Source organism: Chroicocephalus ridibundus, chromosome 14 (genome assembly GCF_963924245.1).
Source record: "Chroicocephalus ridibundus chromosome 14, bChrRid1.1, whole genome shotgun sequence".
In the NCBI taxonomy this organism is placed as follows: domain Eukaryota; kingdom Metazoa; phylum Chordata; class Aves; order Charadriiformes; family Laridae; genus Chroicocephalus; species Chroicocephalus ridibundus.
The window spans coordinates 5,041,791-5,066,742 of record NC_086297.1 but is presented as its reverse complement, the minus strand read 5'-3'; the positions used below and the strand labels follow the sequence as shown (position 1 = coordinate 5,066,742).

At 44.7% G+C, this 24,952-nt stretch overlaps 1 protein-coding gene across 2 annotated transcripts; it reads right to left on the bottom strand.

Annotated features, from left to right (window-relative positions):
- Positions 1-1,520: 1,520 nt before the first annotated feature.
- On the bottom strand, positions 1,521-20,446 carry SLC16A3 (solute carrier family 16 member 3). 2 transcript variants are annotated; one of them, XM_063351925.1, is made up of 5 exons: positions 20,321-20,446; positions 12,392-12,635; positions 11,777-11,920; positions 10,614-11,381; positions 1,521-9,276 (listed from the first exon to the last, which is right to left on the bottom strand). In XM_063351925.1, exons 2-5 carry the CDS (start codon positions 12,612-12,614, stop codon positions 8,990-8,992), a joined length of 1,422 nt encoding a protein of 473 aa, XP_063207995.1. In that variant the 5' UTR covers positions 12,615-12,635; positions 20,321-20,446; the 3' UTR covers positions 1,521-8,989. The 2 variants fall into 2 exon arrangements, with proteins under 2 accessions (XP_063207995.1, XP_063207994.1); XM_063351924.1 differs by lacking the exon at positions 20,321-20,446 and adding an exon at positions 13,957-14,084.
- Positions 20,447-24,952: the final 4,506 nt, after the last annotated feature.

Here is a 24,952-nt window from a genome sequence, read left to right as displayed (position 1 = left end):
TAGAGGGACTTACAAAGGCAGCCTCTTTATTCTCTCTGTATCTGGAACATTAGATTGCTGTACTCTACTTAAAGTTGACTGCAGACTTCTTGAATTGTACTCACGTGTGGGCAGTTTTTGTCCTTCATAATAGTTAAATTCCATCATGCGGAAAATAGACTGTCTATATAAACCTGTGTATTGGAAACCAGTATCTCAGAGCACTTCATTTGTACTACCACTGTATTTGTGTACTTTAACAATTGTGTAAATACATTCATAATAACTTCTTCTTTGGTGTAACTTACTTAAAATGAATCCTTACTCTTTACTTGGTGTAACTTCTTAACTTCTTTCTTCTTTCTTTTTTTTTTTGATTTTTTTTTTTTTTAAGGAGTCTCTGTACCTACAAAGAACGTTGTCAGTTGCAAACATTTGAAGACATTGTTGTGGTACTAAAATTTTCACTGAAGGATTTTGGTAGTCACGGTCAGAATGCAGCAGTTAGGGCGTACAGGAAGAAAGAGAAGGCATTCATTGCTTTGCTCACAGAAAGCATGTCTTTTGTCTCTGGAAAGGTAAATGGTTTTGTTTGAATGTTGCTGCTTTTCCAGAAGTCTTTTACAAATGCTTTCTCTTGTCAGTAATCCATTGTATTGATAGGAAGTATGGGAAGAGAATTGCTGTTGAGACTTGCGCAGTTCTGGGAGGTAGGACAGAAGCCAGAAGAATACTGAGCTCTACCCGCAGTGCCCTGTGTAATAAAAGTCCTGGCTTTTGCTATGTAATTCTCAGAAGTCTATTCATAATCCGAGGGCAAACGCACCTTCAGGAATCCTCTGTGTTTCTGATTAGCAGGTCTTTAAAAATTGGGAAGATACTTAATTTATCCTCACAGTTTTTATTTAGAACTGGCTGTGTGCTTTTATGTGGAAAAATGGCACCTGTGCAGCTGTTTTGCATAATCTTGATGGTTACAGAGTCCTTGAATTCTTTGCAGTACAAGTACCATGAAAACAATTTAAAATAAATCATAGGCTTTAAGACAGCTATTAAATAAAAGCATTGAAGGGGTCCATATATTCCACGTTAACTTCATAAAAGTACTCAAAATCTCCCTTGGAGGAAGAGCATGTAGAACTCGGAGACATCCTTCATTCTCCGATGGGGAAAAACATCACAAGCACAGCTATTTGTTGTCTTTCTCTCCCCAAGTTACAAACTTCTGAGTGGCAGCTCCTCTGTCAAATGTCAGAGGCAACACTTTCAGAAATTGAATTTCCCGACAAGAATCTTTACAATGAGTTTAGAGATTTGTAAGTAGATCACTGGCTAGAGCGTACATGTTTGTTTCAAGGGTATTTATTTTCACTTTGTAAAATAATGAAATAAAAAGGTATTTATTTTGTTCTTTAACTTTTGCTTTACAAAAGCAGCGCTTCATGTATACAAAACACTAAGTGAAAACAAGCAATGCTGATGTTTCTTTAATAGGGCTGAGCCATCTGGTCAGAAATCTAGATTGAATCCAGTTGTGAGGAAGTGTAATCCACCGTGAATTTATCAATCCTACAGCAAAGTAGCTCCTAAAATTCACTGGATGAGACAGGTCAAGAATAAAAAAGTTTTGCTGTTAAAGAATACAGTACACTTCCCTCTGGTTCATTCAAGGGACAAGTACCGGAATTACACGTACACGTCGAGATTTAAGTGATTGTAGGAACTTGTGTGCTCGGTTTGCATCGTTGAGTGGTTTGGTACCAGGAGGGTGCTTAGAGGCCTGGTCTTCAGTAAGAATCTGTCTGACAACAAAATCCTACTAACTTTATCAGCAAATATTTGCACAGGAGGAACACTTTATGACTTTTTCTCAGCCATTGGTGTTTTTTTTCCTGCTTAATCTTAAGACTAGTATGCTTTGGTTCTTTTGACGAAACCATTGCATGCTGCAGGCAGAGGGACAGCAGAAAATCAGATGAGTTCTGTATATACATGATCTACAAAAATACACAGTCGAACGAAAAAAAAATTTTTTAAGATAGTGGTTTTTGTTCTTGGCATTTTGGGAAAATTCTTGACTCAAAATGCATAGATAAGATGCAAGTCTGAGAAATATAAGTGTAATGGACAAATAGGAACGTGGGAAAACACAAAATTGTATATATCAGCCTAAAGCATTAAGCCCTAGTCTTCCGCGTCTTTGCTGTGACCAATCCAGTATACCTGAGGTGGGGTGGGATGGGATGCGGAACAAAACAGGAACTGGTTTGGTACATTATGCACTAGGAAGAAAAATCCACGACTCATAACCAGACAAACCATTTAGTTTAATTACAGTCCTCGGCCTGGTTCAGAGCTGCAAGGCACAAAGGCAGTGCAGCTTCTGGTATTTCCCGTAATCCTTAAGGAAGGGATACACCAGCAATTCACAGTATTTTGAGGTTGTGTGCAGATTTTTTTCTTAAAAGACCCCAAACAGCAAACGTTTCTCTGCTCTCACTGCTAAGAAATTGTATTTTAAGTTTGTCTGACATTGTCAACCACTGGATCTTAAGCCATATTTTTCAGCAAGACTGAAAAGTCTTTTGCTATTTAAGAATTTTAAATACTAAAATCTAGATAGGCTTCTTCATTGGATTCAGAGTTTTCCAGTGAAAGGCTTTAAACTGCTGAAACAGTAGTAGATGAAGGGTCAGAAGAGCAAGAGCTATCCTCATTGCTTACTGCTCCGAAGCATTCATCTAAAGGTAACGAGGGAAGTTGCCAGCTGGAATATTGCTGAGATGATGAAGCAGGTGTCGAGATCAGTCAAGGAACAAACAGCATCTAACTCGACGGGTAAGTAGCTTTTCACTCTGTCTGCCTCTAACTTTCTGTACTTCTTCAGACAGATGCAGGACGGCTGATCTCGCAGACTGGGTCACCAGCAAGATACTTTTAAGAGTCCTGACTTTTGCAGTAGATGGGCCTTTTTCCTACTGGCACAAAACTGAGTTCTATTCCAGAGGCATGGAGAAAGCTGCTACAATAATACATTCCAAAGCCGTTGCTTCTCACACGCAGTGCCTTTGCTGTTGTAAAGGTGTTTGCTCTTCAGATATTGGTGGGTCACCTTCCTATAACAGGTCCAGCATCAGGGAACAACAGCTGTGCGACTTGGGTCGTGCCAGTTTTCCTCCACAGTTAATGGCCTGAGTCCGTCCTTTTGGACTCGGAGAGTAACAGAAGCAAAGATAAACTCTTTGGTTTTCTGTCACAAGGATATGCTGACTGCACGCTAACAAATTCTGTCATTTCGGTCCACCCGGTAACGTTCCTTCTGCAGCAGCACATGGCTCGATCTGGCCAGCGGGATAGCAAAGCATTTGATTACACCTTAAGTTTTACCAATGTTTTACTAGCATAAAAAAGGTAATGGTATGTTTATTCAAACGTAGAGTTTTATGTAAACTAGACCTACAATCTTTTCAGTGTAAATAACAGAGAAACTTTTGAAGCTGAGCTTAGAGATCTCTCCAGAATTTCTCAGCAGCGATACTTAGAATTAGGCACAAGTAGGTGTGAGCCTCCTGGACAGCTTCTAGATAGCAAAATGTAGCTCTTGTTAAATTGAAGAAACTGTAATTTTGATTCACTTGGGTATATCCTTGAGAATTATACCTTGAGGAGCCAGTTGTAGCTGGGGCACCGCAGGATCCAAAAAAACCCCACCATAAATATATTCTTAAACTATGTTTTCTTAAGAACTTTCAAGTTCTATCGTCAAGTTCTATCACTTGACGATAAAGACCGCTTGCTGGCAAGTCAGTGCTTAAAATATTTAGGGCTTTATATGTCATAGCAGTTCACAAAACTACCTGCAATCAAAACCTGGAGCGCTCTTCAGAGGACAAGAACGGTAATTTCTATATGGACCACCACAAAATTAATAGCTATTATTTTAAATTAGTTGATGCTTTAAAATAGTCTTCAGGATCATTGACGACAGGAGCCCGTTTCTGCGTTGGAACTGGCAAACTGTGAGTCATGGCAAAGCCAGTCCCCTTGCCCAGGTGACCTTCTGGCTGCCCGTCAGCTCGGTGTCGCCTCCTACTTTCCTCTCTCTGAGCATTCTGCTTCCGCTTAGCCATTGCAGCAAGCCCAAATGACGCCCAATTTCCAAATCTGGGTGTTAAAGTTGGTTTTTCTAAGCTTATTTCCTCACACCCGCAATTTTTGACAACCAAATAAATATTTATTCACTACATTTGCAACAGTTTACTAGAAAAGCATAAAAAAAAATCTTAACTGTAAATGTACACGTTACATTAAAGTGCGTTAACAAGAAACAAAGTTATCTGACTTGCACAAAGCTGAAGTGTACTCCCATTAGCCTAAAGACACGCAGACACACGTACCCGAGCCAGTACTTACCGCTGTAACATGGAAGAGTTTGCGTTCTCCTGAAAGCCCTCTGGTCACCATTGCCTACCAAAGCTTTTCTTTGGGATGTAGCAAAGGCGCACACCGGAATGAATCTGGGGTTTTCATTTTGGAGTTCGATTGCTTGGCTAGGCGAATGTTTTAATTTCTTTTTAGAGAATGATTTTTACATTGTCTAACACGTTTGTTTGGATGGAATTTAATATTAACAAGCACAAGATCTGTCCAGTCCTTCACATCATACCTTCGTAGCGTCTCAAGTCTCAGCTTTAGGGAACGGGCTGCTTTAGCAGCAGGTACGGGTAAAGATTTGCTGTAACGTATTTAAGGACTGGAGAAAAATAAAACCTAGAGATTGTGGTAGCTGCATCACTTTCAGATTTTTAGTTCCACTGAAATCTTCTATGCCCCAAATAGCTACAAGATATTTTGTTTAGAAATTTTAAAAAAGCAAACGTATCTTTTTATAGGAGGAAGAAGAAAAGAGTTTTAACTCTGCATTGCTCGTTGTCCAGTAAACAGCCAAACTGTCTCTGTTCTGCTCTAGTGGGTATTTGCCATGTTTGATATAGATATAGATTGATACATACATATATATATATGCACACACATGTACACCTCTATATAGTCTCTGTGTGTTACAGGCATTTATACACACGCTCTCTCCTTGCATTAGGAAATTAATGGCCTAAGATCCATTACATGATCAAACATAAAATATTTTAACCATAAATCCTATATTACACAATTTATACAATGTACAAAGATCTAAAAAGCTTTAAAAACTATGCCAGCCTGTACACTAAAAGACCATTCATTAGTTTCAGAGACATAATCTATGGAAACTATCTTTCAACTGGTTTATAGTATTATACTTGGATTTTTTGCACTTGTGTTTTTGTTTCCCTCACAGACTTCGTAAATAGATTAATGAACTATATGTCTAAAGAAATTACATTTGTTCCGATAGTGTGTGATGCAAGAGTAAATTGTAACGTTGTCTTTGGGATGCTTGGCAGTTTAGTTGTATAATTACCTGCCTTCCCTTTCTCCTTTTCATCCCTTTTCTTTTTTCAAATCACAAGACTTTAATGAGATGAAGCTTGAAGAAAGGTTCGTCGAGGTAGATGTTGCACGGAACTGTTGTGCTTGCGGCGCTGGGCAGTTACCGTCTCCTTAGCAATGCTTTATGGCTCTGGCCACGCGCATCCTCAAAACGTATGAAAGAGCACATCTCACAAACTGCTCTTAGGGGATCTCAGTGGTGTTGAGATTAAAGAAATACTGTACCAAAATACCTAGAGGGGTTTAAAAGCAATTCCTGGTGAATTGACAGTAAGCAGAGTTAAATTAATAAGGAGCCAGGCTACTCTTGCCGAGAGAAAGGGTTCCAATACAACCCTCGCCTTCTCTATGTAACATTTTCTAGCTGGTGTTCTGAGACAGCGCTGAGCACCTAAGGACTTGCTGCCGTCTGTAAAAGAGGAGCTCGAGGTACAGCCTTTGTGACCACGTCCGCAGGAGCAGCCGGGGGTACGCCTCGGCACAGCCCGGCATGCTGTCCCGCAGTGGCCCAGGCCAGGGCTCTGGCACGCGTGGAGGAAGAGTCCATCTCTTTCCAAGGAGATAAAGGCAGCTGAGGGAAAGAGGACTGGAGGGGCTGGCACACACCCGAACGGGACGGAATGGAAGCAGGGAGCGTAACTGGCTCCAGAACTCAGCGGTACTCTCAAGCCTGTCAGTTTTGATATTGCTCAGAGATCTCCATTAGGAGTTTCTCATCCCTGCGTTGATGCTTCTTGTCAATAATGAAAAAGGTAAAAGATTTGACAGCCTGTGTGAAACTCCTTAGCAAATGAAATTCCCACCTTTATTTCTCACAGCCCTGTGACTTGGCCTCTCTCGTGCAGTGCGCATCTCCTGCTCTCAGGAATACTGCAATCCAGTGCTAGATCCATGCTGAAAATGGCACACGAGCACTGCCCGTCCTACGCAGAGCAGTTCACCTTTGAGTCCAGGAAAAGAACTTGCATAGGCCAACGAGGCACATTCTGTGAACACTAGATTTACTTCAGAAATTATTTATGGTGTCTTGTTAAAATGTGTTTCCCGTATCTTAAAAACTTCTGCCCCAATCACATAAAATTGTAACAACACTTCTTGTTTCCAGCGTAACCCTAAAGGTATTATGTATAGAAAATGAAACATAGTCTGGAAAGTCAGTATGATAAACCCAAATTTTCGAGATGTTACAGTCTAGACAATTTGCAGAATGTTCAGAAAATTAAAATTGTGTCAAAACCTGAGGTCAAAGGAATAACCATTTAGTTCTGTGATAACAGGATAGCATCGTTTAGCAAAGAAATCTGGTGATCAAAACCCACAGTAAGACAAAAACGGCTATTTGAGAATCTGAATTGACCTTTGGGAAGGTTTCTAGTTTTTGCTTTTTGAAACGGAACAGGGAACTCCAACCTGAAAGCTATATCGGGTTTTCACGTATCATCTGAAGCAGCTGCCAGGGATATCATAAACTGATCTGTGGATTCCATTTTCCTCTTGCCGTCTCGCACGGCGGCCTCTGGAGCCAGCAGTGTTGTGTTCCAGGGACTGACTGGAGCTGAGTTCGGTGGCTAAGTTCTTACAACGAGGACGTGCCAGCGCAATTCCTGCCACTAAATTAATAAAAGGTTTTAAAGTAATGCGCTATATACGATATAAAAATAAACGGTTTATTCAATGCAGCATCCATTTCTTTTTAAAATCATTTAAAAAAAAAAAAAATCATTATCCTGACTTTTCAATTTCTGTGCAACGTTGTCCTAACAATGCAAAACCATTTTGAAACTACCAGAATGGAAGCTGGTATCTAAGATCGCTCCATTAGGGAATGGTTCGTGGTTTTGGCACTTTGTTGGATTCACTGTACCTTTCTGCTAAAGTGGTCAAGTATGAAACAACTAATGATGCTATTTTTAAAAGGGATGCATGGTTTTAAGGGATTAGGGTCTTTCAGTCTGGGGTTTTTTTAAGTTTGCAGTTATTAAGTGGAACAATTTTGGCACCGGAAAGCCAGTATTCCTTTGCTACCAAGAAGAAAACTGAATCTGTTACAATTAGTCTGCTTTGAAGACTGTGCTGCAGTCACAAAGCCTAGAGAGCTTTTTATAACCATATCTGAAAGGTGGTTTGCAGTAGCATTTCGTGTAAAAGATTGCATTTCTTGAATGTGTTTGGTGGGAACAAAAATATCTAGAATACCTTCCTTCCTTTTGTATTCAGCGTCCTCACAATGAATCTTTTCCCTTCCCACGTTTCTTCAAATGTGCCATCGATGCCTTGTCTGATCTGTTTCTCGTTCTCCTCCTTCCCCCGTCCCAATGTCAGAGAAGATTTAAAGACTGGCCAGAGACTCCCTGTTCTGTTTGTGCAATGAGTAGCGGAGCCGGCCCCATTCTCGATTGGTCCTGAGGCTTTGCCGTCACAAATGCGATCAACAGTTCTTTCATGTTTCCTCAACCAGCAAGAATGGCACCTTGAACGTCCATAGATGAAGCAAAAGGATAAGGAAGTGGGGTAAATGGAAAAAAAAAAACCAAAAAAACTTAGGACCTTCCCATGTTGCATTTGAAGGGTGGCTGACGTGTTTCAAAATAGTGCAGTCCCTTCCCTAAGTCTCCCCGCTCTATTTTATAGGTCATCTGGAAACTTACACTGTTTCTTTTATAGACCAAATGGGCAGTCCTTCAGAAGACTCTTTAGTACTAAACCTAATATCTGTCTCCTCCATGTTACTTGTGGTATTTTTCAACGCTGCAGGGAAACTGTACTGAAAACTGGGTATGTAAAAGTAGGCTGACTTTGTTTGCTTATGGTGTGCCAGGATCGATTCTGCTCATTTTATTTTCTTTTAGTACTACCTCGGAATACCGCTTGCGTGATCTGCGGAGGGTAGCGTCTGTAATGTGCCATACACATAACAGTATTTCCAGATGATAATGACAAAGATTACAGGTTTAGACAAAACTCAGAAATACATTTACATAAATCAAAGTAACAGATATTATCAAAATTAAATTAGGGCTGAGCCAACTAATCTAAAAATCTAAAAAAGTAAGAAATTCAAAAACCTAATGGAGACCTTTAAGTTCCTGAGATTTTTCTCCATCTCAAACTCTTTCCCCTTCACAAAGCAAACAGAAAGGGAAATTATATTTAGCCGCACAACACAGCGATTTCACCACTATTGTCTGAAAACGTACATATAATTCCACTTTTCTTAAAAAATATTCTTCCTATATCTCTTCCAAGTGAGCAGTTTCTGGTGATGCATAGCAAGACTCTACTTGTGTTTATAAAAGCTTTTTAGTTTACATAAAAAGTATAGCCACAATACTCCACCTTTTACTGATAAAGCTAATTTTCCGATAAAAGGTTGTCTAGCTCATCAGCTTCCAGAGAGACCTGATGAGCTAAACGGCCTCCAGTTAATAAAGCAGATGGCCCAGCCCTAAACTAGTTCTATTTCTAAAATAAATAGTGTTGAAAATCTTTCTTTTCTAAACACTTTGTTGGGTTCCTGTCATGCTCACACACATGTTTCTGGGTTAGTTACAACTTCCCCATTTTTTTCAGGCTCATCTTTCAGAAACTGCTCCACTTCAATAGAGTCCACCTTGGCATCTTCAGGAGCTTTGTCTTCAGATTTGTTTAATTCCTCTCTTTCTGCTGCTTCTTCTTTTGTATGTGGTTCTTCTGATTTTTTCTTAATGCAGAAGAAATTTCCCAAGGCCAATACAAGTGCCGAGGTGGTAACTTCAATTCCAGCAATAATAAAAACAAACATGTATCTTCCTGTTGCATCCAAGAGTTTTCCTGAAAAAATACCACATTACAGGTAATTAACAAAAGTTACTATCTTGCAATGAATTTTTTTCTGTTTTTTTACACCACTGAAATGACTGTCTAGAAGAACCATGACTACCTAACCAAGGTTCTTGAAATAGCATTTTAACAAGTTTATAACAAAATATTTCTCAATAATTTCAGCTCAGTTTAGTGTTCACTGCTGTTACGTCACATCCCGAAACACATACTTCCCTGCACGCACAGGGTCGTGCAACTCCGCTGGAGTACAACCAGCCTTGCCTTCCTATGCCAGAGCAGAGCCAAGTACCGTGTGTTTCAGACCCGCATGTGTGCATCCGTGGCACGCGTCTCTATCATCAGCGGCCTCTCACTCCCTGTCTCATTTCCTTGCCTACACACGCGGTGCGCTGTCTGCTTAAAATGCAAATCTTGTTCAATAGTTGGTCTGGAGTAACTGGCTGATGCTGATGCTTTAGGAGTGAGGTGGAAGTGAAAGAGCAAGAGGGGAGGATGTGAAAGACGCGCCTCTCCAAACCTCGAGATCAAAGGAAGCTGTGCCTAGTGCTGTTTTTTCCCTGAGGAGTTCCGTCACACTAAAGATACTTTAGTGCTATATGGAGCACAATAAAGATGCTTTTAGTGTCTGGTATAAACAGTAAACATTTTACGGCAGTGAACTGCTGGGTTGTGGGTTTTTTCAGTTCAGGGTCTGTAAAATTTATGTTCTTTGATTAGTAATTAATCTGCAATTTTGAATTCAACTTAATGAATTTGAATTATTTTGTAATGTCCCCTTATTCTTGGGTTGTGAGACCCATCCAACAGAAGCAGTCTAACTTCCTTAAAACAATCCAGTTTTATAGTCCTCCTGGTAAGATTATTTTTTTCCCTCCTCCTCCTGTTGTTTTCTTTCCTCCTCCAAAGCTACCATGGGTATAGAGAATCTATCCTAGTACTTCCCAAAGAAAATTGACAGGTTTCATATTCCGAATCCCAACTCCAAAGAGGTCTGAACTTCACAGTGTGTGTAAAACTCGACTCATACAATATTAGCTGTCTACTAATAAGAGGTCCAGTGTAGGCTTTCAGTGAAGAAAGAGCATCATCTCCAGATGGCAATTCAACCAATCTTGAAATAGATCCAAGGAAAAGATTTATCCCACCCTGTCTTGAACTGTCTCAGATTGTAACTGCTGAAAGTCATTGAAGCATATGCAACACTAGCACAATACGCACTTCTCGAGTGACTCATGTTGTCTATTCCTCTGCTCCCTTCTCATACAATTTGTGTAAGTTGACGTAATGCAAATGTTTTTGGATTCTGAACGGAAGGCAGTACTTACCCGCTGATGGTGGACCGATAAGAACAGCCATAGCTTCTGCCAGGAGCACTAAACCAATCGCACTGGAAAACTTCTGAGTACCAACAATAGCCATGAGAACTTCAAACTGAAGAGCACCTACCATTCCATACGAAATGCCAAAGAAAATGCAAAAGACCACCAGGCCAGCATAATCAACAGACATAGAACCCATGAGATCTGTAAAGCCATTGAAAATCATAGCAAAACTGAAGAGGTAGACACAGCGTGGTCTAACCCATTTAAGACCAGCTACCATTCCACAAATAGGCCGAGCAAAGATATCAATGAATCCCAGAATAGTCAGAAGAAAAGCTGCTTTGGTGTCTTGATACCCTAAATCCTTGGCGTAACTCACAACAAAAACTGGGGGAACAAAGAGGCCTAGCACCATGATAGATGCCGCTAGCGTGTAGATTACAAAACCACCGTCTTTAAACACACTGAAATCCAGAAGTTTCTTCTTTGCTTTCTTCTCAGCTGGTTCTTTGGTAGCTTCAGACTTTTTGGGTGGCTCCAAAGGTCTCATTAATGCTCCACATACACAGCAGTTGAGCAGCATCCCGCCCAGTATAAGGAATCCTCCTCTCCAGCCATACTCGTGTTGTAGTATCTGCCCCAGCGGCGAGAGAGCACAAAGAAACACCGGACTCCCGGCGGCGGATAGCCCGTTGGCTAAGGGACGGCGTTTGTCAAAGTAACGGTTTAACATGATCAGCGAAGGCTGAAAGTTTAGTGCCAGACCCAAACCTGCAACAGATGGTACATAAAAATTAATACTTGCCTACAATATCAATGTTAAAAAATTCTAATTACAGTTTTTCTGACTCATGACTTCAGAGAAAAGAGTTTTATTTCAAATGGATAAAAGAATTCTAAGATAACATTTGTCAAAGCGTTCCACCCGCATAATATTCTTGTACTCTATGGTTACCCTTCACCGATTACAGCAGCAGCTATTAAACATACCAGAAAAATTCACGTTCGTAAAAAAATAAACAACAGTTTAATTCCACATTTATCTGCCATCTTTATAAAAGCCCATTTGGACGATCCTGATAATTTAGATATTTGTCACTTATACAAAACTTCAACCCAAAGCTAAGACATTAGCTAACTCATTTTCAACGGTGCATACTACTCACCAGTAATCACCCCTGCAGTCAGGTAGATCTGAACAATGCTGGTGCAGAAGGAGGCTATCACCATCCCCAGGGAGGCAAAAAGGCCACCCACCAGCATGACAGGGCGACAGCCAAAGCGATTGACACATACGCTACAGAGCGGACCTGGGCGAGAAGAGAAGTTACAGTTGCTAAGGTAAACCAATTTTTGCAATCGATTTTATGTCAGTTTGCGTTTCTTGGGTGGACTTGGCCACGTTAGGTTTACGGTCGGACTCGATAAAGGTCTTTTCCAACCTCAGTGATTCTGTGAATCTTTCCGTACTTTGTCCATACTGTCAGGCCAATCCGAAGAGTGTTCTTGCCTCTACAGTCATCTTCAGAGTGCCATGCAATTTTTATTTTTCATTTTTTATTTTTCATAGTAGCTACCAAGTTACAGACATAATTTTATATGCAAGCTGGATGTGCTTAAATAACTTTTGGATTTATGTGCTTAATAGTAATTCTTCTTTGGAATGCCTTATTTGCACACCAGTAATGATATGCAATCATGACTCATGCTGTTAATGGCTTTATGATTTACAAACATCATCGTATGACACGATACTGTTTCAAAAACAGAGAACTACCTACCTGTTCCATAAAGCATGGCCAAGAGAATGGAGGAAATCCATGCAGTGTCACTATATCCAATGCCAAATTCCCGGATAAGTTCTTTAAAGAAGACACTAACTGCCTTAGGAAAGGCGTAGGAGAATCCTGTGATGATAAAACAGCCGAAAAGGACAGCCCAGCCCCAGCCTCCATCGGGGGCTTTAACACCAGATGGTCCATCATCAGCTACTACAGCTCCCATGACGAAGCTCAAGAGTGTTCCCTAAGAAACAAAAAGAAATGACAGTCTATAGACACTGGGAAAATTATCAAACCAAAACAGGCAGAAATTGCACTACAGTTAAAGTTACAAATAAGATATGGGCGTATTTTAAATACAAATTTTGAAGATGCAGTGCAATTTTAACTGATCCTTGTTCGGGTTTAGTCCTTATGAAGCATGCAAAAAAAATACAAAAAAAAGAGTTTTAAATGAACAGCTCTCAAAGCCAAAACTGGATTTCAACAACATCATTGTTTCACAGAAAAACTGAATCCATTACAGCAGTTCAGGGGTGTATCTGACTCTCACAAATATGTAATAACTACTGCATTAAAGTCTGCGGGACTTTTGCTATAGCACCTTGTTATATGAAGCTCCTGGACTATTCCCTTAGGAGACCTGGATGCGAAATCCCGGTGCATTGCCAGTGTTCTGTGTGACAGCGTACAAGTCACCCGGGCTCTTTGTTCCCTACTGAGAACAGCAATACAGCCCTGATCCACCGATATTTTGAAAAGATGGACAAATCCCTTTGAACTTCTGATGAGCTATCTGTTTTCATGCATCAAGGACGTACCTAAGCTAAACTGCAACGAAAATCTGCACAGGCAGTTTTTGTGGATGACGGGAGCGATGCTCAGTATCCCTGTCTGCCTGAAGCAAATAACTTTAAATACTTTCCATTGTTGTTACTACATTATCGGTAAAATTTTTTAATATTTTATTTGATGAATCTTATCTTTCACATCTTCCATAGCAGCCACAAGCACCTGTGCATCTAAAAAATGAAATCTTTTTTCGTAAGAATGTTATGTACTAGACAGTAATGCTGCAAAGTTTTAAAAGGGCGGGGGGAGGCGAGACGCTGAAAGGGCAGATAGTGTCCCCGTACGTGAGGAGTGCAGGGAGGTACTGCATCACAGCAGGTAGGGCTTTGCAGGGTCTGCATATTATAGAAGTCTTGAAAATGTTAGAGTGAGCTTCAAACAAGTTATAAGTTAAATTGTAGATGTCCAAAACCTGCCCATTTCTTTTAAATGCAATTGATTGCTCCTGTTGGGTCAATGTGTCTCTCCGACAGTATTTAAAAGGGGAGCGCAGGCACAGCTGCACCGCAGGGATGTTCATCGCTAAAGAAGGCTTCTGCTTTCAGACGTGTAGGTCTGCGTGGTGACTGCTGTGCCTTGGGAATGAGGTGGTTCTTACAGCTCCATTTCAGAACCAGACTACGTATGGCACAGCCATCTAGCTGATGCAGGCTCATCCAGACAGCTAAGCACCCAGTGCACGCTTGTTAATAGGCCCGTATGAACGTACTTACTATGGCATTCAGACCAGCACTCCCACTTCTTGGAAGACACAACTTTACATACGGGATGCAGAAATGAACCCGGCCATGACTATAGCTGTTCTACTACCCTGGGCTGTACAAGGACAGTAAGCCTCGTACTACCGACTTCAGGTCTTGTTTTCTGGAAATCAAATATAAATAGAGAGCAATTTGTCTTAAGTCCATACAACTAGAACCTAAAATGATTAAATGATAAGTGAAACAGAATACCTCAATAAAAGTAGGCATCTAGGTGCCTCATGCTGCAGAGGGATGATTCACTGGCTGCCGTGTGTACAAATGCACAGCTCGTTAGACTGGGAAATTTCTGCACCAGGCTTTGGGGCACTAAATGGAAGTTTTAAGATGCATCTCTGCCAACCATCATGACACCGGGATCTGTCCACCCTTCAAAACGGTTTTTCCCAATAACTTCTGTATGATACAAGGTACAAAGCATTCTTCAAAAAAGGGACTGTTATTTTTTTTAAAGCAATAACCAGACAGTACAGAGTAGGTGCACAAAGTGTAATCCTTCATGACACTGGCAGCTCTGTAATATGAATGATAACGGGGAAAACGCTGATTCAAGTATCTCAGCTCAAGTGTATAAAGAACATGAATAAGATGACAGAGTTCAGGGGCAGGAGGAATCGTCGCTCCCACTACTTCCAAATTGCCAGAACGTTTCATTTGGAGTGAATGTTTAAAATCCTGGGGGAAGAGTTGGCTAATTTTTATTCATTTGTATTAACCATCTAGCGGCAACACAAAGTCAGTAATAACAGGTGAGCACGTTTTCTTGAAAAATAGGAATCGTCAGTTCCTCCAGACTGCTCACACAGTGCCGGACCGAAGTACCCAGCCCCAGGAAGAATCGGCTCATGGTGCTCGGGGCAGCCCCCGCCGAGGCTGCGCCCTCGCGGAGCCCACAGCAGAGGTGCCGTCGGGGCAGACCCCCGAGACCCGCGGAGCTGGGCCCCGACAGCCTGCGCCCCGCCACGGCAGGCGGCGTCACAGACGAATCGCCGCCCAAAGCTCCTCGGCCGCGCGCTTCCTTCTTCAAGAGAGAACCGTCCGAGCGTCGCCCAGTTTCTCCGGCGGGGCCGGGGAGGGAACTCCGCACCGGCGAACCGAGACCGAGGCACACGCGGCCCGGAGGCGAGCCCGGCTACCGCCGCGCCGCGACCCTCCGGGCGGGCGCCGCCCGGGGCCGCGCCCGTCCCGTCCCGTCCCGTCCCGTCCCGTCCCGCCGGCGGTGGCCCAGGGCAGGGGCCCGCTCGCCGCGGCCCCGCGTGACCCCACCGCGGTGACGTGCGGCGGCGCGAGCCACCCTAGCAGGGCGCGCGCGCGCGCCGGCGGCCGCCGCACTGAGACGTGCGGGACGTGACCGGGCGGGTGGGCGGGGCGGCCGCCGCCACTGCAGCAGAGGCTGCGCGCGGGCTGCCCGCCCAGCGGCCCGGCGCGGGCGGGGCCGAGGCCGCGCGCCCGCAGCGCTGTCGGCTGCCGGGAGGTGGGAGCCCGGCGCCTCCGCCCCGGCCCGCGCCCGCCCCGGGAGGAACCGCGGGTCTCCACGGCGGCCCGTGCTCTGCTGCAGGGGCACAGCCGGGCTGGCGGGCCCAGGCCTACGCCCAGCGCTTCACAAAATAAGCCTATGGGGAAACCGAAACATCCATTTAACTCTTCTTTATGTCATGTCCATTACCGTGTTTGGCTAAAAATCGCCATAAACCAACACACTGGACCTCCTAACGCCATCCTTTTAAGATTGATCTACATACGCACGCGCATACATCAATCTTGTTCATCTGGTTTGGTCCCTCTACCGACCGACTGTTAACACGCCCCAGTTACAAGAGCATTAACCAGAACTAACTGAGGCCCGTCCCTGTCAGCGCAGCAGAAGATGCTCTTCACCCTCTCCCTGCAACCCCCGCGACCCGGCCAGACGCATCCACCACACAAGGACGGCCGAGGCCGCGGCGGGGAGGTGCCCGTGTGAGGTGCTCCCGCTGCGTCTGCACGGGCAACATTTTTCTTATAGTTTTGCTTCAGCACCGGGACGCTGCCAAAGCCTCTAAGACAGGAGGCTACTGCGTAAATATTCCAAGAGTTTGCTTTGCTTTCTGCTTTTGCTGGCTCAGCCCTGTTCAGAGACAAAGGATTGCATTTAACGGGCTGCAGCTCAGCTTCCATGTGTCCACAACAGACATGATAGTATCGTCAGTATTTATTCCGGATTCCTCCTATTATAAATGGGTTCTTGCTTTGGTAACGTGTAAAACAAAGGGAGCAAATGTAGTTAAATCTGTGGGGATTCATGCTCCTGAGATTATCTTCCTGTTGCCATGGAGACTAATACAGGATCGGTTAGGAGGAAATATTAGGTGATTGTAGGTAGCATTGTGGGTGGTGTGTTTGGTGTGACGGTGTAGCGTATACAAAAGGAGAGCATCTGTATTACAAAAAGGAGCAGCTAGAAGTTGCAAGAATCTAATATCGGTGTTTAGCTAATACCCTTATTGGCCACGTAGCAGTACTTCATGATCTGCAGTATGGGTAGGAAGGACATTTGTGAGTACGTAGGCTGACCTATATATGGTACATATGGCAGAAACCTACCCAGCCTTGGAATTCCTAGGATAGAAATAAATAATGGTATCAAAAATAAAACATGAACTTTCATGTAGGGAACCCAGTTCAGATTGGAATTCGGTCTGGAACCCCACTAGGTTGAGAACGGTACAATTACAAAACGAGGAAGACGGTCTAAGCTGAGCAATGTAGAGATCCTCCTTCAGTTTCTTATCTGTGGAATGAAGAGGACAACGATCCTGTCTTCACAGGGTGTTGGGAGTATGGATACACTGAAAAGCACAGAGCGCTCAATACTGTGTTAACAGGAGTCATAAACCTCCTATATTTGCCCCACGGTATTAAAATCTAAGCAGACTAAACAAAAGATGTATGTTATCCTTGGTTTCGAGTGAAGAATCCTAAGACTAACCAACTCTACTGAAATTTTGCAGGAAATGACCCCTGCAAAAATAATTTTATTCTAATATCCTCCAGACCCTGGTTATAGCCCTCTACATATAAAGCAACTATCCTTTGCACTGACATCACTGACATCTGCCTTTTCAGCATGACTTTAGCTCTCTCCTGGTGCTCTAAAGCACTAATGCATCCATCTTCAATTCAAATTTTATTTATTGCAACTTGTTCCTAGGTACTTCATACAAGCCATTTTGATGGGCCTCTGGTATGACACAGAAGTACATTTCTTGTGGCTTACCTGCTTAAATATCAGCCAACTGAACTACACATTCATTTCCAAAGGCTGCTGCAAACTCCTGTTCCCTACAAAATCATTACCGTATTTAGCAATGCCTGCCCTGACCGCCCATCCTCCCCGCAAGGCCCTGCGGTGACTTTCACTCTCCCATTTTGGCCTCCTCCGTTTTATCACAGTTTACCGGCTCCACTGCATCTGCATCTCTTAAGGGTTTACCAGCTCTCACCAATCTCTCATCTATCTCTCAAAACTCCTAGGATAAACCATACAGTAATTCTGTGCTGTCTGTAGCTGTAGGTGATGTTCCAAACCCTCACTTACTGTTAATCAATCTCCAGTCCCCACTTACCCTCAAACCAGTTTAGCGTTCGCTGCTACACTACAGTAAGTAACATCCATCACAAGTTACTATCAGACTGCAATGACACACTAAATTCACACTGCAATTTTATGTGTGGCAAATACTACTAACCAGCGTGGATTCCATTATCTGGGTAAAGTGCTCTACAGGGGAAGTTGTGCTTATGTTTTTATTTATATGATGAAAGTGTTAGAACCTTGTTCTTTACATTATCTGGGAAAATCAGATTACATTATTGTTTTGGTTTCTTGTGTTGTTTTTTTTTTTTAACTTTTACTTAATGAATGTGTTACCAATAAGTACCCCTAACTTAAACTGGGCCAGAAGCAAAAGAATAAGTCAGAGCTCTGCATGCTAACTTCACATTTAAAGAAGAAGTATTATTGTGGCTTTCTTCTTAACAAGAAACAGCTCTTTTAATCTTGAGATAAATACTTGGAAAAATATTTTCTTTAATTACAAATACAACAGCAACTAACAGTTCAATCTTCTCAGGTCCCACCTTCGAAACAAATATACTAGTTCTATAACAATAGCATCGTCCACCTCTCCCTAGTTATTATCTCTGTATCAGATGCCCAGTTTCTGGAGAATTGGACTTATTTTTCTAAAGCCTACAGGTTTTTTTTACACCACATCCATTATGATAAATGCATTAATGTCAGCATCACAGCGGCACCTTAAGACTAGACAGCATATGCCCTTTCTGTCTGCCCAGAAAAAGTGACAAACATGCCTTCAGTTGCACTTGAATTATCTGGCTGCTTTCCATATGCTTTCAAAAATAGAAGTTGCAGAATCCAAACTTCAGTTGAATACTTACAATTCATCCTTCATGTATCATGAAAATTAATTTCAGCCCTGCAGCTCTGGTGGCTTTGCAATGTGTTGGAGCTTTAGAAAAATAGAAATTCTTGTCAATTGTTTATAGTAGAAAAGTGTCTTTATTTTGTCTAGTATAAAATCAAAAAGCTAGATGAATATTAATTAAGGGTCTGGTCCTGTCACCAGATGGACAGACGTGCTTATTTTTGCGGAATAGCATGGAACCACCCTGCTACAAAAAGTGCTTGCATGGATGTGCGCGGTGTCTCAAGCGAGGTTAGCACACGTAGCTGAATATAGCGGGAAAAGATCTGCCTGAGGGGTGTCATTTTATACAATCACCTCAGACAGTGCAGCTGCGTCACATGGTGTCATACATCCAGATACGCGAATTCCCACTTCACTCACAACTTAAAAATGTCAACTTAGTATTCTTGTAATTTACCTTGAGTTACAGGTCGGACTGAACCACAACAGGTGTACGGCACTCACAGATTCTGGTTTACATTTTTAAACTGCCGACTGCCACACCTTAACAAACTACCACTCCCTCTGAAATAAATATTGCAAAACCGTACATGACTTCACGCTGTGACATCCTGAACCAAACGGTTTTCCAACTGCTTTACGCAAAAAGCACGCAAACCCGCTGAGGAAGAGCGTGTTTCCACAACCGGTGCTAACGGTCTGCGCCGGTGAGGAAGTTGTATCCCTGCAATTCACCCACACCCTTGTGCGCTTTTTCCTTTCTCCACAGAACCGTTCCGAGTAAGGCAAAGCCGGAGACCCCTCCGCGCGGGTCGGGAGCGGGCAATACAGGGCTCTTCCCCCGCCCAGGCCGGGGGGCCGCGACGGCCCCGCGGGGGGAGGGGGGCGCGGGGTCGGCAGAACAATAGTGGCGGTGGCGGCGCCGCCAACGGCCAGGGCCGGCCGCCCGCCCGGCGCTCCGGGGCGGGCACGGGGCCGAGACGGCTCCGCCGGTGCTCAGGCAGCCCCGAGGGCCCGCCGCGCGATGCCGCGTCCCGGCGCCTCACCCTCCTCGGCGCGATCGCGGAACCGAGTTAACGGCGTTGGCGCCCGGGGCCGCGGCGATGTCCCGATGAGGGCACGGTCCCTCAGACCGCGCGTCGCTCGCTCTGGCGGATCCAAGCCGTCCCCGCTGTGGCAACGGGAACTCCGGACCTCTCTCCCGCCGGGGCTCGACACCCACGCGAACGGTGAGCGGCAGCGAAGGGACCGCGGAAGCGGGGCTGGGCGCGGAGACCCCCGGCACCGGGCTGAGGCCGGCGATGGCGGGAACAGAGCCCGAGCTGGCGGGTGCCTCACGAGCCACCGGCGTGGCACCGTACGTGCGCTGGGGCCGGTGGCATCGCGCGCCTCGGCGTGACCGGCCGCCGAAAGGGGAAGCCGGGGACAGCGCTCGCAGCCGGAGCGGGGCTCTGCCGACAGCACCGCTCGGCGCCCGGACAGCGCTATCGGGCCGACGGCGGCCGGGACGCCGGGCGACGCGAACCGCAGCGCGGGGCTCCCGAGGAAGAAACGCGCCCGCCTGGCCCCGTGCGCGGGGATAAACCCAGCAGGCGGGGGGCGGCGGGGGGGTGCCCCGCCGCCCGGCGTGAGGCGGCGCCCAGGGGGGCGAGGGCAGCCCGCGCCGTGACCACTGCCCCCCGGCGCCCTGCGCAGCCTCTGGCACAGGGATGAAGCCACGCCGCCGGCGCCGCGCTCGAGCGCGTCCCCCGGCCCGGGTAGCCCCACGCAGAGATGCGCCCCTGGCCCCGCCCGGCTCCGGACCCACCCGCGTTCCCCGTGGCCTTCGCCCCCGCGCGCCCGCCGGGCGCCCCGCAGCACCACGCACGACGACCCCGCCGCGGTACCTGAGTCACGTCCCGCGCCTCGGCGTGAGGATGCCCGCGCGCGCGCCGGACCGCCGCCCCGCCCGTCTACGCCCCGCCGAGCGCCCGGCGCGGCAGGTCGGCGGCCGCTCGCCCCTCCCACGCCAGAGCGGGGGCGCCGGGTCCTAGCGCCGCCACGTGACTCCTTCCCGCCGCTACAGGTTGGCCCGCGCAGGGGCATCGCGGCCGCGTGCGGGGCGGAACCGCGTGGGCGCCTCGGGCCCGCGAGCGAGGCGGCGGCGGCGGGGAGCGGCGCGGCCGGTCCCGGTCGGTCCCGGTCGGTCCCGGTCGGCGGGCGGGTAGCGTTGGCCTGTGGCCGGAGGAGCCGTCCCCAGCGATGGGCTTCAGCGTGGGCGTCGGTAGCTGAGGCTTGTTCTGTGCTGCCGTTTCAGTTTTCCAGGGAGGGATCACAGGTTCTTCGTTGTCTCCTCACGTAAGAAAGTCTTCTGTGAGCTTCCTGGGTTTTTTTTCTTCTTCTTAGTCATTTTGATTGTGATATTATGCATTCTGTAGATAACTTACAGGCCTCCCTCCGCATCCTTTACGGAAGGAGCGCTGCCTGCAAATAGGCCTGCTTGAGATTCCTCTTCTTTTACGTCCAGATGGAGTGAGCTTTCTGCACTCATCTGCTGTGGCTCTACTGCTATCCATACAAATGTTGAATTATAAAACTGAGAGGGTGTTGATATTGCTATTATTTAGCATCCACACAAGTTTTGATGGGCTTCGGAAGTGCAGTACAGAAAGTAGCCCTCCTTAGGCTACTCAGGGCTTGTGAAATTGGGGAGTGGGTGTTCCACTCCTCTGTGTGCTTACAGCACACGATCCAGCGTATGGGGGAGTGATCGTCCCCCGGTACTCAGCACTGGTGAGGCCCCACCTCGAATACTGTGTCCAGTTTTGGGCCCCTCACTACAGGAGGGATGTTGAGGTGCTGGAGCGTGTCCAGAGAAGGGCAACGGAGCTGGTGAGGGGTCTGGAGCACAAGTCTGGTGAGGAGCGGCTGAGGGAGCTGGGGGTGTTCAGCCTGGAGAGAAGGGGGCTGAGGGGAGACCTTCTTGCTCCCTACAGCTCCCTGAAAGGAGGGGGTAACCGGGGGGGTCGGTCTCGTCCCCCAAGGAACGGGCCATGGGACAAGAGGAGATGGCCTCAAGTTGCGCCAGGGGAGGTTTAGGATGGATATGAGGAAAAAATTCTTCACTGAAAGGGTTGTCAAACATTGGAACAGGCTGCCCAGGGAAGTGGTTGAGTCACCATCCCTGGAGGTATTTAAAAGGTCTTTTCCAACCTAAATGATTCTATGATTCCTGCTGCCTGTGTGGAGGGGTAAGGTTCTAACTAGAAGAGGATACAGTGTTGTCTTGTGAGAGCTATGGTGTTGCACAAATTAGTAGCTTCCAATATTTTAGAAGCTACTTGCTGAAATCAGGTAATACAGAGGGAGCGTCTGAAACTCTTTTGACTCTACAGAAGTTTTTTCTTTCCCCTACACATTATGTTTGCTTTGGCTTTTGATTAAGTTTTGCTCTAGTACCCATTTGTACCTGCTTAGGGATTCATTGCAGTAATGTGCAAAGATGAGCAAGGCTGGGTGGTTTGTTTTGGGTGGATAGCATACAGCCAGTGAGACATACATTGCTAATCTTAAAGATCAGTAAAACCAGTTTTTGAGTGTCTACCATTACCTGAGTTTAGGCCATTTGCTTAAAAAATAGATGAAGGGAATTGCAGAAGAGCAAAACCCACTGATCCTTGTGGAGCTTCTGAACCAAGCAATGGGTTTTGCTCTTCTGCAATTACCTTCAGGTACTTTGTGAAGATATTTTCAGGAGGGACAGAGGTGCCTAGGAGTGGAGAGGAGTAACAGTGAAAGTGAAGTTGGCAAAATAGCTAAACCATCAGTATCTCTTATAGCTACTCAAATGATATAAGAGGCTGGATAAGGAAAGAGGTTTTAACCAAACACGTTAAGAAGACAAAAAAGAGGACTGGTGTGTCCTTCACATCAACATTGCCCCACCAAAGCCTTACCTCTCTGCAGCCTAGTCAGCAGAGTGCAACACGTACTCTGTGTTTAGCGTTCAGTTGTAGAACACACACACCATTTAAAAGGTCAGTGTTTTTTTTCTGGAGGCAGAAGAATGTCACTGCAGTTGGTCTGTTTTTCAGAAGTGGACGTCCATAAGCATAGACCAGCTGTTGAGAAAACTGACTGGTCATCTGTGGTCTCACTTTTGTAGCTGATGGCTCCTATTGTTTTGGAAGAATGCGTTTTCTGAAAGAGATGTGTTTGTAGAGGATGACGTGCCAGGGTAAATGATCCCCCTCCAACATCAGCACCCAGATCATTGGATTTGATTCAGTATTCAACAAGGCAGTAGTGTAAGTGAGCAGAACACAGGGTTGCTGTGCTTGCAGAAGCCTGCACAGTCTGGATAACCTCATAAACAGTTGGAACTGAGAGGAAGGCACAAACCCCCTGTTAGGTGGTGTTATGTTGCATGTGTTTAAGCATTAGATATGCTGCAGTACACTTATGGGTAGAGGGAATATTCAAGTGCAGCAAAGAGAACTCACAGTGACTTCAGGCCTCTAACTACAAAAAGAGCTTTGAAAAATTCTTCTTTACAGTTCTAACTAAATTTAAAAAAAAAATCTGCATCTTAGTGTTGTTCATCTGTAAGTATACCACTTATTACAGATATTCTCAAAGTGTTATTGAACTCACAAGGAATCGTTAAATAGGCAAATTCTTTGTCCAGAGTAGACTGTGAAAGTGTCAGTTTAATTTCTTGCTGAAGGGGATTCGTAATAGGAAAGTATAATGTCATTTGGTTATACTTAGTAGACTTAGATTACACCAACCCTCCACTAGACCCTCAGCGTTACAACTGCCTGGCTCCCAGGCTGTGCAGGTGCATGGCGTTATTCCTCACCAGGTACAGGACTTCACATTTTCCTCTGTTGAGCTTCATGAGTTCCTAGATTGCTTCCATTAAAACCAGAGTGATGTAGTGAATCCGATATCTGTTTACCATTCACATCAGTAAAGACGGTCAGACAATGCTGGAATTTTTTACCTGATCAGGCATTCAAAAAGGCAGAAGTGACTGGAATATTGTTATTACAGAGTAGAAATAGGAAGAGGGTAGCTGACATGAGGACAGAGCTTCATTGCTCTGGCTTCTGGTGGCAAACGTCTTCCTTAGCACCTCCTGAACTGTAGAAATGCTTCTGTGTATTGTAATTGTTATGAGGGGTTGTTGATTCCTGTTGCAAATTTCTGCTGTACTCTTTGCTGTTCCTGCAGTTTGTAGGCGAGACGCAAATATTACCTTAAAAGTGCCGTATATGTTTATTCTTATTAAGCTTTTATAGATATTTTAGTTTTAAGGCTATATTTTCTTATTTGTTCTGGAATGCAGTCTGTTTTATTAATTAGGGATTTTTACTGCAGTATTTTTAAGAATGTTAACAGTAACATTGAATATATCAAATGGTTTCATACACGGTTAACCGTGCACTGTGCAGTGCGTACACGTCTGCCTTTGATTCAAAAGGTAAATGTAGCAGATCATGTTGTACAAAGAGCCCTTGTAAGATCTTTATTGCAGAAAGGCCAGTAATATTCAGAGTTGAGGTTTCAGTAATGTTTAGTTTGTTTCTAAAGCAAGTATGAAAATAAGGTCTTTTTATATGACTCTCCAGATGCAGTTGAGAAACATGAACTGTACCTACAAAGATGTATATACTCTTCAAAAATGTGAACCCACAGTTGTTGTACAGGTAGACATGGAAAAGAGAGACACGGAAATCAAGTTCTTCTAGGCTGGATGAAACTGGAATTTAAATGTGTCATTTAGGACCTAAGTAACAGCAGATCGAAAATTCCTCTGGAGTCCTTTGCAAGCTGTAAAGTAGGCCACTTTTATTTAGGAGATCATCTTTAAAATGTTAGTTTTTGAATTTTTTATATTTATTGTTTGTGTACTGTATACTAAATACATTTCTTGGGTTCTGTGGAAAGAAATTTATTCATTTGAAGGAAAGCTGCACTTGAAAGAAAGACTTTTGTGAATCACAGTTTAACTTCTATGTTTCATGAAGGTAGACTATGTCCATATTCATTTACAGAGTCCCTGCATGATATTTCTCATAAATCTGTTCCTCTGATTTTCCAGGTAAGCAACTTTGGAGTGTGCCATGGCTCTTGTGTGGCCCGTGTCTTGGAACTACTTTTCCATAGAAACAAGAATGAGGGTGGCAAAATACAGAGTTTGTGTAATCCTGTGTCTTGTCTTGTTATGGAGTTGGGCCATGATGAGTTGGGTGTAGCCTTTGGACTGGTGTTGTGGTTAAATTAAAAGTGATTTTGAGCCTAGTAGTATATCTGTAGCCAGGATATACCCTGCTTTTCCTATCTAAAATGCAGCATTTTCAGAGGGTGCGTCCATTTTTTTTCTTTTTTTGTGAAGCTACTTGTAAGTGTTGCTATTTCACAGTACACTGGTGGGGCCAAAGACTTGTATGCAGACTCTGAAGGTGGTTCTAAAGGTGGCTGAAATCTACCTTTAACATAAACCTTACAGAACTCACTAATGTTCGATAAGAACA

What these genes read in the sequence shown, in the direction of transcription:
- SLC16A3 (XM_063351925.1), bottom strand. Translation starts at nt 12,614, where the DNA reads ATGGGAGCTGTAGTAGCTGATGATGGACCATCTGGTGTTAAAGCCCCC. An exon ending in GACTGCAGGGGTGATTACTG is followed by an intron (nt 11,382 to 11,776) that starts GTGAGTAGTATG and finishes CATCTGTTGCAG; the next exon opens with GTTTGGGTCTGGCACTAAAC. An exon ending in TATCGGTCCACCATCAGCGG is followed by an intron (nt 9,277 to 10,613) that starts GTAAGTACTGCC and finishes GTATTTTTTCAG; the next exon opens with GAAAACTCTTGGATGCAACA.